This window comes from Hyperolius riggenbachi, chromosome 1 (assembly GCF_040937935.1).
Source record: "Hyperolius riggenbachi isolate aHypRig1 chromosome 1, aHypRig1.pri, whole genome shotgun sequence".
Taxonomy (NCBI): domain Eukaryota; kingdom Metazoa; phylum Chordata; class Amphibia; order Anura; family Hyperoliidae; genus Hyperolius; species Hyperolius riggenbachi.
In genome coordinates this window covers 513,402,538-513,417,366 of record NC_090646.1, presented here as the reverse complement: position 1 = coordinate 513,417,366, position 14,829 = coordinate 513,402,538, and the positions used below count along the sequence as shown (strand labels likewise).

Below are 14,829 nucleotides of genomic sequence, written 5' to 3'. Positions count from 1 at the left end.
TTGAGTCAATGAAAAATTCCAGCTGAAAAGGGTTAAATATTGGAATCGACTTATACACAAGGTCAACTTGTATTTGAGTATACACAGTAGTTCTGAGGTCTCTCCACCTCGTTTCTATCTGGAGAGAGGTGGCAGCAAAATACCTGATTTCCAACATGAAATCAATATTTTATTTATACCGACTGTACATACATTAAGATTGTATCATATCATGTATGCGTACATCATCCACATTTAAATGTTTACTTTGCTCACAGTGAAATTGCCTTCAGAAGCCTCCAGTGGATGAGACCCTGTGGCATAGTATCGTCACACTGAGGAAAAGTCATATCTGCTCTGAAATATCCATACATTCAATTTATGGAAGATCATCTGTGCACAGAGAAGTAACATTACTGTTAAATTGTTAATGGAATACATATTCAATGATCTGACATATTAGTCTACAGCTATTCATTTATTTCAGGTAAGCATTCACAACAACCACTGCACTATTGCTGAATAAGCCAGTGGATCAAAAGACCGCAATTTTTGGTGAAATTGGAGGCTTTGGGGAGTGTGGGCGAGAATGTATACTTCTGCATTATGGACATTTCCTCCCTGTACACATGTATTCCTAACCAGGAAGGTCTTGTAGCTATTAGACATTTCTTAATTAAGGGTTTGGAACCTGATGTCCAGCAGGAATGTCTGCCCACCGAGTTTGTCTTGAGCTGTCTTGAGCTGATCTTGGAAAATAATTGCTTCAAGTTTGAAAACATGTGGTTCAGACAATGCAGGGGGACTGCCATGGGAAGCTCGGCAGCTCCCGCATTCGCAGATCTGTTTGTGGGCTTTCTTGAAGAGACCATGATTTTTTCCAGTGTACCGTTCCGGGAGGGTGTCATCAAGTGGCTTAGGTTCATTGACGACATCTTCCTGGTCTGGAGGGGTGATGAGAGTGCCCTGCAGGCATTCATTGAGTTCTTGAATAGCTTAACCAATGGTATTGTGTTCAATCCTGAATGGTCCCCTACTAGTGTAACGTTTCTGGACGTGCGTGTCATCATTGAGGACTGGGGTTTTCGTACGACCCTGTATCAGAAGCCTACCGATCGTAATAGCTTGTTGAGGTATGAAAGTTTTCATCCTGAACATTTGTAAAACTCGTTGCCGGTGTCTCAGTACCTCAGGGTGCTGCGCATTTGCAATGATGCGATTGATCGAGCGGCCCAGATTTCCCTGATGACACGTAGGTTCAAGGAGAGGGGCTACCCTGAGGATGTTTTAAAGATGGCCTTGGGGAGGGCAGAGGACAGATGGCGAGGATCGGATCAACGGGACCGTAACAGTGAGACGGGAATTCCCTTTGTGCAGACGTACAGTGGTGCAGCTAAGGGAATACAGCGCATTGTCGAGACTCACTTACCGATATTGACGGCGGATAAATCCCTCCCAAATTTGATTAAGAAGAAACCTCTGCATTCCTACAGGTCATGTCCCAATCTCAGAGCCAGATTGGTAGAAGCCGATCCCTGGCAGAAATATGCCAAACCCCAAGTTGTGTTGTCTCAGAAAACCGGGTGCTTCAAGTGCTTTAAGTGCAATGTATGTACAGCACTGAATACTGGAGGGTACTTTGTACACCCCCACACTTGCCAGAAGTACAGTATTAAACAATATCTCAACTGCGATTCTGACTTCGTTGTTTATCTCTTGAAGTGTCCCTGTGGCCTGGCCTATGTGGGTAAGACCACGGGGCCATTCAAGAAGGGATTTCAGAAACATCGCAGTGACATTAAAATGGCACTTGTGGCAGAGGAGAAAGGCAGAAAACCAGATGCCACTAAGCCAGTGGCACTGCATTTTCTTGAGGCAGGACATAGCATGCACAGCCTGAGGGGGATGGCTATTGAACAGGTAGCGGCCCCTAGAAGAGGGGGGGGGGGGGGGGGATCGGAAAAAGCGTTTGCTGCAAAGGGAAGCGTTTTGGATCTTTACATTGAATACTGTGAAGCCTAAAGGTCTTAACAGCAATAATGGGCTGGCATGCTTTCTGGGTGAGCGATAAGGTGTCATATAATGATTTTGTTGCAACAGGTTGTTTTTAAATGTTTTTATGATGATATATGTTTCATGTTCTGTTTTTCACAGGGGTTGTCACGTGCACTTCGAGGGTTGTTTTGATGCCCCCTTCAGTATATCCTTTACATCTCTCAATGTGAATATGGGTGTTTTTGCAACATGACATTGTTTGGGCAGCTATTGGAATTATCTTTACCTGTGGAGTATACAGCCCGCCTGTTTTTGGGCATGCGCGTGTAACACACTGCGTCCCCCCCGTGTTTATTATTTACATGCCGACATGACGGTTGCGTGCGGCGTCATAGTCGCACGGCCCTTTCAGACTGCCTTGTGCAGCTGGGTTATGCGCATGCGCAGGCGATGGCGTACTATTGTATGCCATGTGACAATGCGTCTGAGCGTACGTATGACGCATTGGCACCTTGATTGGTGGATGGTGCCTGAACGGTGGATTGGCCCTCCGAGCGGCCATCGGCCACGCCCATCCCACGCACGGATGATGAGCGGTAAGTGGTGAACTCTGATGTGGACTTGTGGGGTCTTTGGACAAAACAGAGCGGACTGACTGACAGGTGGGGAAGCCCAATGACATTACATAGCTCATGTAATTTAAATGTGTAACGTTTTTTTGATTGATGTGCACGCCCATGGGCGGAGTTGGGTATCTGTGTTTGGGGGTATTTATTGTGTTTTTTTGCACTGATAAGGTGTATATGTCTTTTCTGCTACCCGCCTTGACAAAGGGGACCCTGAGTGGCCCCGAAACGATCGTCGGCCTATGCAGGTCAGACTGTGTATCTATATACATGTGATGGGACAATCAATTTACAGTGATTGCTCCGATAAGTCTGTGTGCGGACTCCTTCATGACGATAGAATAAGCCAGTGGGACAATTTTTGCTACCCAGTAGTCTATTCAAAAGGCTCTTGTTAAAATGCTTGCATAGTTTTTCATACAGTACCATGTTTCATGCAATCCAAATTACCCCAGCCACAGACAAAACTGTCCTTATACTAAATAGTAGCTGGTTAGGATTCTGACTTCTGCATACCTGTGTAATAGAACCTTCTTTGTGAGACCTGGAATTAACTTGCATCTCAGTGTTGTGTCTCATTTCTTCCCTTGGGATTTCATGCACAGATCTTCCAGCTTCCTTCACTGTGGCCACCATGTCCTCATGGGTCTTCATCTTGAGCGAGCCTGAAAGGCCATCATGTGTTCTGACTTTGTAGGCATCAGGTAGGCTTCGTGGTGGAGTGCTTTCTCTTTTGAGTTGCTTGGCTTCTCTTCTGAGGTAGTCATCTGGAGCATCGGCATAGGAGCGAGGAATTCCTGAACACAAAGGGTATATTTTAAACTGGACCTTCAACAACTTGTAAACAAACCTCCTGCTTTCTTATTCTACAAAATTGCAAGGCACGGTCCTTTTCCTGGAACAGGGTCTGACCATTTAGAACCAAACAAATTACCTATGATGCTAGCTAGGGAAAACTCAACTAAACCTTGCATGCTTTGGAGGCCCTCAGTGTACAGTATAGGTAAACAGATTCTGGGGCAATAATGCCTTCCTAATTGCTTCAAATAAAACACATTTCTGGCACAAGTCCTCACATACTGTAAATTCTTGTACCTCTGAGGGATTACACTCATGGAAAATTCCCAGTAGATTTTCCAATTATATCTCACATTTATTATATGACTTTGTGGAAGGATGCAACAAACTACTGCAGGGAGGCATTGGCAAAGGACTATCAGGAAAATAAATGATGCGGGACGTAAGCTGCCTTAAAGCAAACCTGAACTTAAAATAACACAGTGAGATAATTGTTCTAATGATAAATAGAACTCTCCTGGAGGCCCATATTCTTACTTTAAATTTAAGGATTTCAAATCCTGAACCCTTAAAGGGATACCTAAGTCAAAAGTAAAAAATGAGTCTTACTCACCTGGGGCATCCCTCAGCCCCCTGAAGCTGTATGGTGCGCTCGCAGCCTCGCTCTGATCCTCTTGTCCAAGCCGGCGGCTACTTCCGGGTTCGGCGACAGCTGCCGACAGGCTGGGAACGCGAGTGATTCTCCGCATTCCCAGCCGCTATATCACCCTCTATGCTGCTATAGCGTATAACATATACGCTATAGCAGCATAGAGGGTGATATACCAGCTGGGAACGTGGAGAATCACTTGCGTTCCCAGCCTGTCGGCGGCTGTCGCCAAACCCGGAAGTAGCTGCCGGCAGGGACAGGAGGATCGGAGCGAGGCTGCGAGGGCACCATACAGCTTCAGGGGGCTGAGGGATGCCCCAGGTGAGTAAAAATCATTTTTTAATTTTGACTTAAGTATCCCTTTAAGTTTAGACAGCAGCCATGTCATTTTGACATCTGCTCCATTCAGCTGAAACACAAGAGAAATAATGAGCCTTTGAACTTTTCAGCCCATCCTATTATCAGGGGTATTTATCCAGCCAGATACAAGTGTTTTGACTTTTCCGGAGAGCTACTATGGCTATTCAACTTCTCTAACTGCACAAATGAAGCTTTGTTTTTTTAAACCCTTGAAATGAAAAAGAAAAAGGAACACAGGTGGGTTTTAAGTAGGATACGTTCCCTCAAAGACCTATGCAAAGGAACCTGGTGAACGCCTCATGTCAGGAATAGTTTTTACAAATGAAGCATGCGGTTTTAGGAATCTAAATATAGTGATCGATAAGGCTGGGAAATACTTGTAAGTGATAGATATGCATTAATGCCCATTTCTCAGCAAATCCTTTTACTATACTTGGAAAGTAATTGGAACTAGGGATGCTTGCTGGATTCCGCGAGCATCCTCTCTCTCTCTCTCTCTCTCTCATCCACCCATCATCTTGTAGGGAATTGCAGTTTTTCAAAAGCCACCTTACATACCAAGGCTGGGATTTGAACCCAGGTCTCAGTGTGTAGTAGGTATCTGACTTACCCCCTAGACCACCATCCACACTACATGCTAAAGCCAGCCTAGCATGTACCATTATGATCAATCCAATAGAAAAAGTAGCATAAGGATTTGTACTTTTTCAAAAGCCAGCTTACATACCTTGGCCAGGATTTGAACCCAGGTCCCAGTGTGTAGTAGGTATCTGACTTACCCCCTAGACCACCAACCACACTACAACTAAAGCCAGCCTAGCATGTACCATTATGATCAATCCAATAGAAAAAGTAGCATAAGGATTTGTACTTTTTCAAAAGCCAGCTTACATACCTTGGCCAGGATTTGAACCCAGGTCTCAGTGTGTAGTAGGAATCTGACTTACCCCCTAGACCACCAACCACACTACATGCTGAAGCCAGCCTAGCATATAGCATTATGATCAATCCAATAGGAAAAGTAGCATAAGGATTTGTACTTTTTCAAAAGCCAGCTTACATACCTTGGCCAGGATTTGAACCCAGGTCTCAGTGTGTAGTAGGTATCTGACTTAGCCCCTAGACCACCAACCACACTACATGCTAAATCCAGCCTAGCATGTACCATTATGATCAATCCAATAGAAAAAGTAGCATAAGGATTTGTACTTTTTCAAAAGGCAGCTTACAGTAAGAGTGATTAAGATGTGGAATGCATTGCCACAGGAAGTCGTTATGGCAAACTCTATACCTGCATTTAAAGGGGCCTTAGATGCTTTCCTTGCGTTGAAAGACATCCAAGGCTACAATTACTAGGTAATGCCTAATGATGTTGATCCAGGGATTTTATCTGATTGCCATCTGGAGTCGGGAAGGAATTTTTCCCTTTAGGGGCTAATTGGACCATGCCTTGTAAGGGTTTTTTCGCCTTCCTCTGGATCAACAGGGATATATGAGGGAGCAGGCTGGTGTTGTACTTTATACTGGTTGAACTCGATGGACGTATGTCTTTTTTCAACCAAAATAACTATGTAACTATATACCTTGGCCAGGATTTGAACGCAGGTCTCAGTGTGTAGTAGGTATCTGACTTACCCCCTAGACCACCAACGACACTACATGCTGAAGCCAGCCTAGCATGTACCATTATGATCATGATAGGGGAGAGAGAGAGAGAGAGAGAGATTTTTTAAAAATTTCTGACGGAATCCGGAATTCCGCGGAACTTCATAAAAATCCGGCGGAATTTTCATAGTGACGGTATTTAACACTGACGGAATCCGTGAATTCCGGCGGAACGGAATTTGCTGGTTCCGACCATCCCTAATTGGAACCTCTTTTGGCTTTTTATCTCTGTTTCGTATCACCACCTTTCAGGGTAATCTCTGCAAGACTGACAGAGACAGTAACAAGTAAAATAGTTTTATAGAGCCACAAAGAGTTAGAATCGTTAGCTAGTTTTTACTGCTGTCCCTAAATTTCTGTCCTCAGGACTCCCATTTTTCATATTAACGTCACGGAACTCAAAGGAGGTCCAATCAAATGCATATATATATATATATAACATAGAAAGCAATACAAATCCCCAAAAGCAATTAACCTACTTTTAAAAAAGGCCAAACAAACCATTTTCCTGGAACTGGGCATTATAAGTTCAGCAGAATGTGTGATGAGCTAGTTCCGTGCACAAATTACAACAAAATGATAATCAAAACACAATTTTTTATACTGTGCAATGGTAATGATGCTGTGTGTAAATTTCACTAGCTAATGTTATGCCAAAATATCCAGTCACAAACATATACCAGCCAGGGCTATGTCCTCATTTTATACATGTGTCATTTGTGTATGCAAAACTGACCTCAGATGAACTAAAAGCATTCGGGGTAAATTCTGTGACCAGGCCAAATTGTAACAAAGTATTAAACATCAGAAATCTGCCTAGCTCAATATGTTCTCAGAACAAAACATCATGTACCTGCTGAGTGCTGTGCTGTTGCCCCAAATATGTTTACCTTTTCACTGCCACACAGTACAGGATACAAGGGCATAACTAATGATCTGTAGGCTGTCCAGGAGATCCTGGAGAAATCTATGATTTTTCTCAGCTGACAGATTAATACTTGTTTTCAAGATCCAGAGGGTTAATATTATTTTAATAAACTGGCAATGTAAAAGTCATCACTCATCATGGATAGGTTATGTTGTTTTTCTCATCTTTACTCGCTATATTCATGGCATCCTAAATGCCTGTAGACAGCGTATAGGGGCTGCTTTGCTGCATGACATTTTGGGGGTATAAAACCCTAATTCTGCCACAGGAATGCAAGCGTTTCAGCACTGCTGATATTGCTTTACATAAGTAGCAGGTAAAAATATTTATTTTATTAGGCTTCAGACTCTCTTTAAGGTGTCCATACATGGTACAATTTTTTTCAATGAGGTCTTTTCGTTTACCGTATATACTCGCATACAAGCCGAATTTTTGACCCCCAAAAAGTGGGTCAAAAGTTGGGGGGTCGGCTTGTATGCGAGTCATGTGGTGGTGGTCTGCGCCCCCACCAGGTATACCAGCTATACTGGGGCACTATACTAGGGCACTATACTAGTTATACTGGGCACTATACTAGCTGTACTGGGCACTATACTAGCTATACTGGGCACTATACTAGCTATACTGGGGCACTTTATTACCTATACTGGGCATTATACTAGCTATACTGGGGCACTTTACTAGCTATACTGGGCACTATACTAGCTATACCGGGCATTATACTAGCTATACCGGGGCACTACCTACCCATACTGGGCCCTATACTAGCCATACTGGGCACTATACTAGCTATACTGGGCACTATACTAGCTATACTGGGACACACTAGGGGAATAAGGCGGCCAGCATTTCCTACCCTCGGCTTATAAGGGGCTCAATCATTTTTTACTGTTTTTTTTTATGTAAAAGTTGGGGGGGTCGGCTTATATGCGGGTTGGCTTATATGCGAGTATATACGGTAATTATTCTGTTAGATCAAATATAAAGATTTTTCCTGCAGGTCCGAACGGATATGAATTGAAAAATGGAATAATCGTTTGTTTGTTCTTGATTGAAAAAAAAAAAAAGATTCTTTTTGACTTTCATTTGATTTGATCGTTTTGGTTGAATAAACTGTAAAATCGAATGTTTTTATTGTGGTGTGTATGGGCACCATTCCCATGTAACGAGTCTACAGGATCTTCTCAAAAAATTAGCATATTGTGATAAAGTTCATTATTTTCTGTAATGTACTGATAAACATTAGACTTTCATATATTTTAGATTCAAATACACACAACTGAAGTAGTTGAAGCCTTTTATTGTTTTAATATTGATGATTTTGGCATACAGCTCATGAAAACCCCAAATTCCTATCTCAAAAAATTAGCATATTTCATCCGACCAATAAAAGAAAAGTGTTTTTAAAACAAAAAAAGTCAACCTTCAAATAATTATGTTCAGTTATGCACTCAATACTTGGTTGGGAATCCTTTTGCAGAAATGACTGCTTCAATGCGACGTGGCATGGAGGCAATCAGCCTGTGGCACTGCTCAGGTGTTATGGAGGCCCAGGATGCTTAGATAGCGGCCTTAAGATCATCCAGAGTGTTGGGTCTTGCGTCTCTCAACTTTCTCTTCACAATATCCCACAGATTCTCTATGGGGTTCAGGTCAGAAGAGTTGGCAGGCCAAGTATTGAGTGCATAACTGAACATAATTATTTGAAGGTTGACTTTTTTTTGTTTTAAAAACACTTTTCTTTTATTGATCGGATGAAATATGCTAATTTTTTGAGATAGGAATTTTGGGTTTTCATGAGCTGTATTACAAAATCATCAATATTAAAACAATAAAAGGCTTGAACTACTTCAGTTGTGTGTAATGAATCTAAAATATATGAAAGTCTAATGTTTATCAGTAAATTACAGAAAATAATGAACTTTATCACAATATGCTAATTGTTTTAAGAAGATCCTTTATTTCATATATTGTTTTAACATTTTAAGTTGAATTACTGAAATAAATAGACTTTTGCACGATATTGTAATTTTTTCGAGTTTCACCTGTATAGTGAGACAGAGCAATCAATGAGAAAGAGGGTTGCCGGCACTACAATGTCTGCAACCGTGTCACTGGGATTTTTGAGGAAGGAGAGATGTTCTAAAGGCCACCTTGTTATTATGATAAATACTGCGTGCTCATGACAGATGAATCGAATACATACATTGGATCAGCATCAATAGAAAAAACAGTTGAGTCAGGCACTGCAGTGATTGCTGTTTTAATGGTGTTTCAGATTGAAGTAAATCACCATAGTTTTATCAAAAATTGTGACATTTTAAGGTAGGTGCAAAACATCATCATCATTGGAAATTTCATCAAGTATAAAAATCTTGTGCATTCAAACAGTTGCAAGAGGAGGATGTCCTACCATGTCAAAAGGTGGCGGTGGTGGGTGCAGGGCAAAAACGGTAGCCTAACGGCCGTTTCGCACGGCGGTGCTTCTTCCGAGGCTGATCCACTTTGCCTCGGAAGAAGCACCGCCGTGCGAAACGGCCGTTAGGCTACCGTTTTTGCCCTGCACCCACCACCGCCACCTTTTGACATGGTAGGACATCCTCCTCTTGCAACTGTTTGAATGCACAAGATTTTTATACTTGATGAAATTTCCAATGATGATGATGTTTTGCACCTACCTTAAAATGTCACAATTTTTGATAAAACTATGGTGATTTACTTCAATCTGAAACACCATTAAAACAGCAATCACTGCAGTGCCTGACTCAACTGTTTTTTCTATTGATGCTGATAGTGAGACAGAGGACAGATGATTGTTTAAAAGACAAAACAAAACACAGTACATGTCTTGCCCAGGGTAAAATGCACTATAAATTATTTTTTTCCTATGTCACTTACAGTAGGTAGTAAAAGCTGACAGATTTGACTGGACTTGGACTAGCCAATCTCCTCATGGGGGATTCTGAGTGTTACCTTTATTCTTTACAAAAGCAATTCCTGGAAAGTATCTATACAAATATCTGAAATATAGACAGCCTCCCAACTCTATTGTGGCAGCTGGATTGAGCAAATGAAGTTCAGTAAGTGCTTTTGTAAATAAAGAAATACCTGAGAATTCCCCATGAGGAGATGAACTGGTCCAGAACCTGACAGATCTGTCACATTTTCACTGCCTACTGTAAGTGACAGTAATTTATAGTGCATTTTAGTCTGGAAGAAATGTACATTTATATGTATGTATTTGAAATTTTTCCAAAAACATGACTGTCCACTAAAAATTGTCCCATGGACACCTTTATTTATGGGAGTTTCAATCTTGTATGGACTATGCAAGTGTACAGGGGAGAACTGGGACCTTTTGGCCTGGAGGGAAACCACAAACTAGTGGCCCGTTATCACGGCAGCCCAAGCCCAAATGACATCACACACGTGCCCCTCGTGCTGTATGCCAGTAGTCACATGGGAAATACAGTAAAAACACTTGAGGGACAGCGTGACAGGTAAAGTATAATGCACTGGCACCGGGGGTACATAATACATTTTGAGTTACAACGGCCGGAGTTTCCGTCGCGTTCAGAATTTATCATCAGAATTCACCTGCAATCTGCCCTTCTGGAGTCTAGTGACTGTTAAAAACTTTTCAACCTAGACAATACCCTATGTAGCTGTGCACATGCAGTCATTTTAACAAAGGTGAGAGACTAGACAGATTTTTTTCCCGTGGACCCTGCAGGCAAGCCTCTGCTCTGCATCATGCTGTGTATATTTACCAGCTTGCCTCTCCTCTAATTGTTCTGTGATTTGGCTTTTATTTCCCTTATCCAGCCTAGTGGTTCACATTGCCTGAAACATGAAAGTGCCAGGCACTGTACCAGCCCTAAATCATTAAGTGAGAGGCAGCCTGGGGGGAAATCTCCCCCCTTCCCCCCTGGCCAGTCCTCCCATGCAAGTGTATGCTAAGATCACTTTTCAAATGATAAGCATAATTCTACTAAAATTCACCATATAAAACATCAAAACAAATTGATAGAAGATAACAGCAGCAAAAAATATGAAAACACGTCTCTGTGGCACAGAATTTTAAATATTAGTAATACTGGCCAGAGCAGGTACCAGAGTAGCAGCTCTGTATACTCATCATCCTGTGCTATACAATGCCCATTAGTGCAATGGTTAATGTCAGGCAATGTACCACAATCTAACTGGAGAGCTCACTAATCACAAGACATAGAATATTCTCATAAAACTCAAAATCACAACACACCCTGGTGTTATGATTATTTTTAGATTCAGGGTCTAAAAGCCGTGCAACTTTTTCACAAGCTTTTAAACCCTAAAAACAAGAGAAAAAAACAAAACATACCACAGAGAGATCTGCAAAAGCTCCTGCATACAACTCACTCAGGCACGAGATTACCACTCTAAGACGCGCATTTCCATCCCAAGCCTGACTCGGGATTACAGCTAAGGAGTGGCCACACACCACGCAATTTTTAAAATATCTTTCCAATTCAATTTTTCTGGTTGTAACATTTCAAAAATCTGACCAATGTACCACACACACACGTGTTAATTTTTTCCCCAATTATGAAAAATGAAAAAAAAAATGATTGAAAACTCTGCAAAAAAATTGATTGGGTGTATATATTAATAAATTGACCATCTACCACACACCATTCAATTTTCAGAAAAATTGATCAGAAAAATCCAACACTCCAGATCAACTTGTTGAATAAAAACAGGAAATCCAATTGAATTTCTTGCTCAAATAAAAAAAAGCTTTAGATTTTTCAGGAAATCCGATTGATTTTATCCAATTGCCGTAAAATCGGATCATTTTATTGTATGGTGTGTGGCCACCTTTCGTGTGATGAAGTGCCACTGATGAGGCTATTTATATTGCTTCTCCAGAGACATGGCTAGAGTGACCGAGACCTAAGCTATAATAAGTATATACCAGAAGACATCCGTGACCATGCTGAGTACAGTAAATTACCCTGTGTTATGGAGCCTCTCATATGCTGTGATGGTTCCTTCATGTTGAGTGGACTGTGTCTGTCACCAGGGATGGCTCTTCCCATTAAACCTGTGCACACACAAAAATCACACGTTGTGTCAAACGTTCATGATCTGCTCTTGTCTATGCACTTAAATACAATGTAAGAAAGCTGACACTGTGTTTGCCAAAGTCCTTGGAATATACAGAAGTGAATTGAGGGGCAACTTTCTTTTAAGCAGAGGTAATCGTATCAGTTTTTTTAACTTAACTTTTTTAAATTCATCTAGTAGCTGATACCCCGTTTCCCATGAGAATTCTTTTCCTTTTCTCAAACGGATCATCAGGGGGTCTGTATGGCTAATATTGTGGTGAAACCCCTCCCACAGTGTGATGCCAGGATCATGGTCCTGACAGTTTCCCGCCTGTGGATCTTATTGCATTGTGGGAAATAGCCATTTACAGCTGTTTCCAACTGCCAAAAAAACAAGCAGCATCTCCTTCCACTGACATCACCTGGCAGCAGTAAAAATATCACCCTGTGATAAGTGACAGAATTTAAATCAGGGAGAGGAAAGATTTTACAACAGGCAAACACTGACTAAATCATTCACACATAATTATTGTAAAAATAAAGCACTTTTTTATTACATTATTTTCACTGGAGTTCCTCTTTAACCACTTCAGGATCAGAGCAATTTTCACATATCAGCACTGCTCCCATTTATTCATCAAAAACTTTATTACTACTAATCACACCAACATTATCTATATAATTTTTTTCAGGGCAAATAAGCCTTTTAGTGTGTAAAATTTTGGTTTAGTAATTAACTTATTTTCTATGCATTTTAAAGGGAAATGATGGATTACATCAAATATAGCTTTACAATAAACAGTGCTAAGTATAAGTTAACCCCACAAATGTTATTTGCTTATCCATCCTGGTTATTACAACATTTACATTATGTTCCTAGCACAATGTATGGTGACAATATTGTATTTGGAAATAAAGGTGTCTTTTTTCTGTTTTGCGTTTTTGGATTTCTCATCGTACATTATCGATGATTATGAGACCTTATTTGCAAAAATAATAGTACTGTTTATACCCTCATGGCCTACATATTTCGAAAGCTAAGGTAACAATATATGTTTTTTATCTTATATTCTGTCACTTTTTTTATTTTACAAGTCTTTTATTTTGGTACAGAATATGCAAAAATGTAATTGCTTTTGTTTCAGTTTGTGACAAAAAAGAATACACAAGACATGGGCCTCAACCCTAAAACTCTCTAAACTCTACAACTTATCAGGGTTAAAATGTTACCACATATGTCTCTTGTAGTTTTGCTAAGACTTTCCCAAGTTTGATCATAATTTTGAAAATTACTTTTTTTATGTTGGATTGAGTTTGTTCCTAACCAATTTTTATGTGACGTGCGTCCAAGCATTAAGACACACCAAAAAGTATTCTACAACTCGTCACGGTTAAAATGATACCACATGTGCCTCATTTAGTAACAAACTGGTGGTGCACTCTCCACAACAACACTGGACAAATATATTCGTCCAGTTAGGCATAAGTGGTTAAATGTTACCAATGCAATGTTGCTGTTATTAGTAAGAGAGAGCTGCTTGGAAAATTGGGCTTGCAATACTATTATTCTAGGCAGTACAATATTCCCTGACCTACAAATGTCAGGGTGGATAGAGTGAGCATTCAACAGTGAGATGCTGTAATCTTTAGCAGTGGTAAAAGCCACAACCACAAAAACTCATGTCCTATAGTCTGTTGCTTCTGGTTACATGTCTACTGAAGAAATCACCAACTGATCCTACTGTAGTTGGTGCATAATATGTTTGGTGTTTATGTCCGCTGCTACTGCCTGCCAAGAATTATGTGGGGAAGACCCTCTCTGACTTGGGAAAGCAGCACCTTACTCAAACTACTCAGTTCAGGTGAGCAAAAGATTGTGAACTGTCCATGTAAGGCCTCATTTCTATTTTAATGCTGCAAGCAAAGCAGGTGGGCGCCACAAAGCACAGCACTGCATTTCTTCATGATTTTTACCAGATAAGAAAATGAATGGAATTGCACTGCAAACGCACTGAAATGCATGTAACCATGCACTGTGATGCCATGGTGAATTGCAAGGCATGGATGGAAACATCAGACAGTGCAGTCTTCGTATGCATTTCGTAGACTACGCATTAAAATACGCAATTACGCGTAGTGCATAGCGTAGTACATGCGGACGCTTATGCCATTATGCATAAAAATGTACGCATGAATTCCTCTGCATATGCTTATACTAGTAACTCTTCTATGCGTACATTCCCCTTTTTAATGCGTAATTTTGTATGCATACAATCGTACACGGAAAAATAGACGCGAATAACGCATTCGTAGTTTACTTCGCAACACACATGAGAACTACGCGTAGGGGCGTAAACTACGCGTAACGGTACTTCGCTACGCGTAAAATCGTAAGTGTAGTTTTGAGACTTCGCCTATGAACTACGATGTGTAGATGCGAGCTACGATGCGTAAATTCGCACCGGCGTAGTCTCTGCTCATCCCTGGTAATAAGGCCTTATGCAACAAGGTCAATTAACTAAGCCATGTTGCAACAAAATAAGACATATGGCCTCAATTCACTAAGCTTAACTCCTGTCTTTAATAACTCTTCTGAGCTGTTTTACAGTTATCACAATTATATCACCATGGTGATAACTAAAACAGCTCAGAAGAGTTATTAAAGACAGGAGTTAAGCTTAGTGAATTGAGGCCAATGGATTGTTTGGAAAAACAGAAAGGGAACTTGTGAATCAAGTT

The 14,829-nt window shown here is 40.9% G+C and overlaps 1 protein-coding gene across 17 annotated transcripts in view; it reads right to left on the bottom strand.

Annotated features, from left to right (window-relative positions):
- The window catches only part of NCOR2 (nuclear receptor corepressor 2), a 641,335-nt gene that overhangs the window by 55,922 nt on the left and 570,584 nt on the right, over positions 1-14,829 (bottom strand). For all 17 annotated transcript variants that reach the window (XM_068243885.1, XM_068243983.1, XM_068243973.1 and 14 more), the window contains 2 exons: positions 11,997-12,086; positions 3,117-3,397 (listed from right to left, as the gene is read on the bottom strand). In XM_068243885.1, the coding sequence (XP_068099986.1) occupies positions 3,117-3,397; positions 11,997-12,086 (371 nt within the window). The remainder of the gene's footprint in view (positions 1-3,116; positions 3,398-11,996; positions 12,087-14,829) is intronic.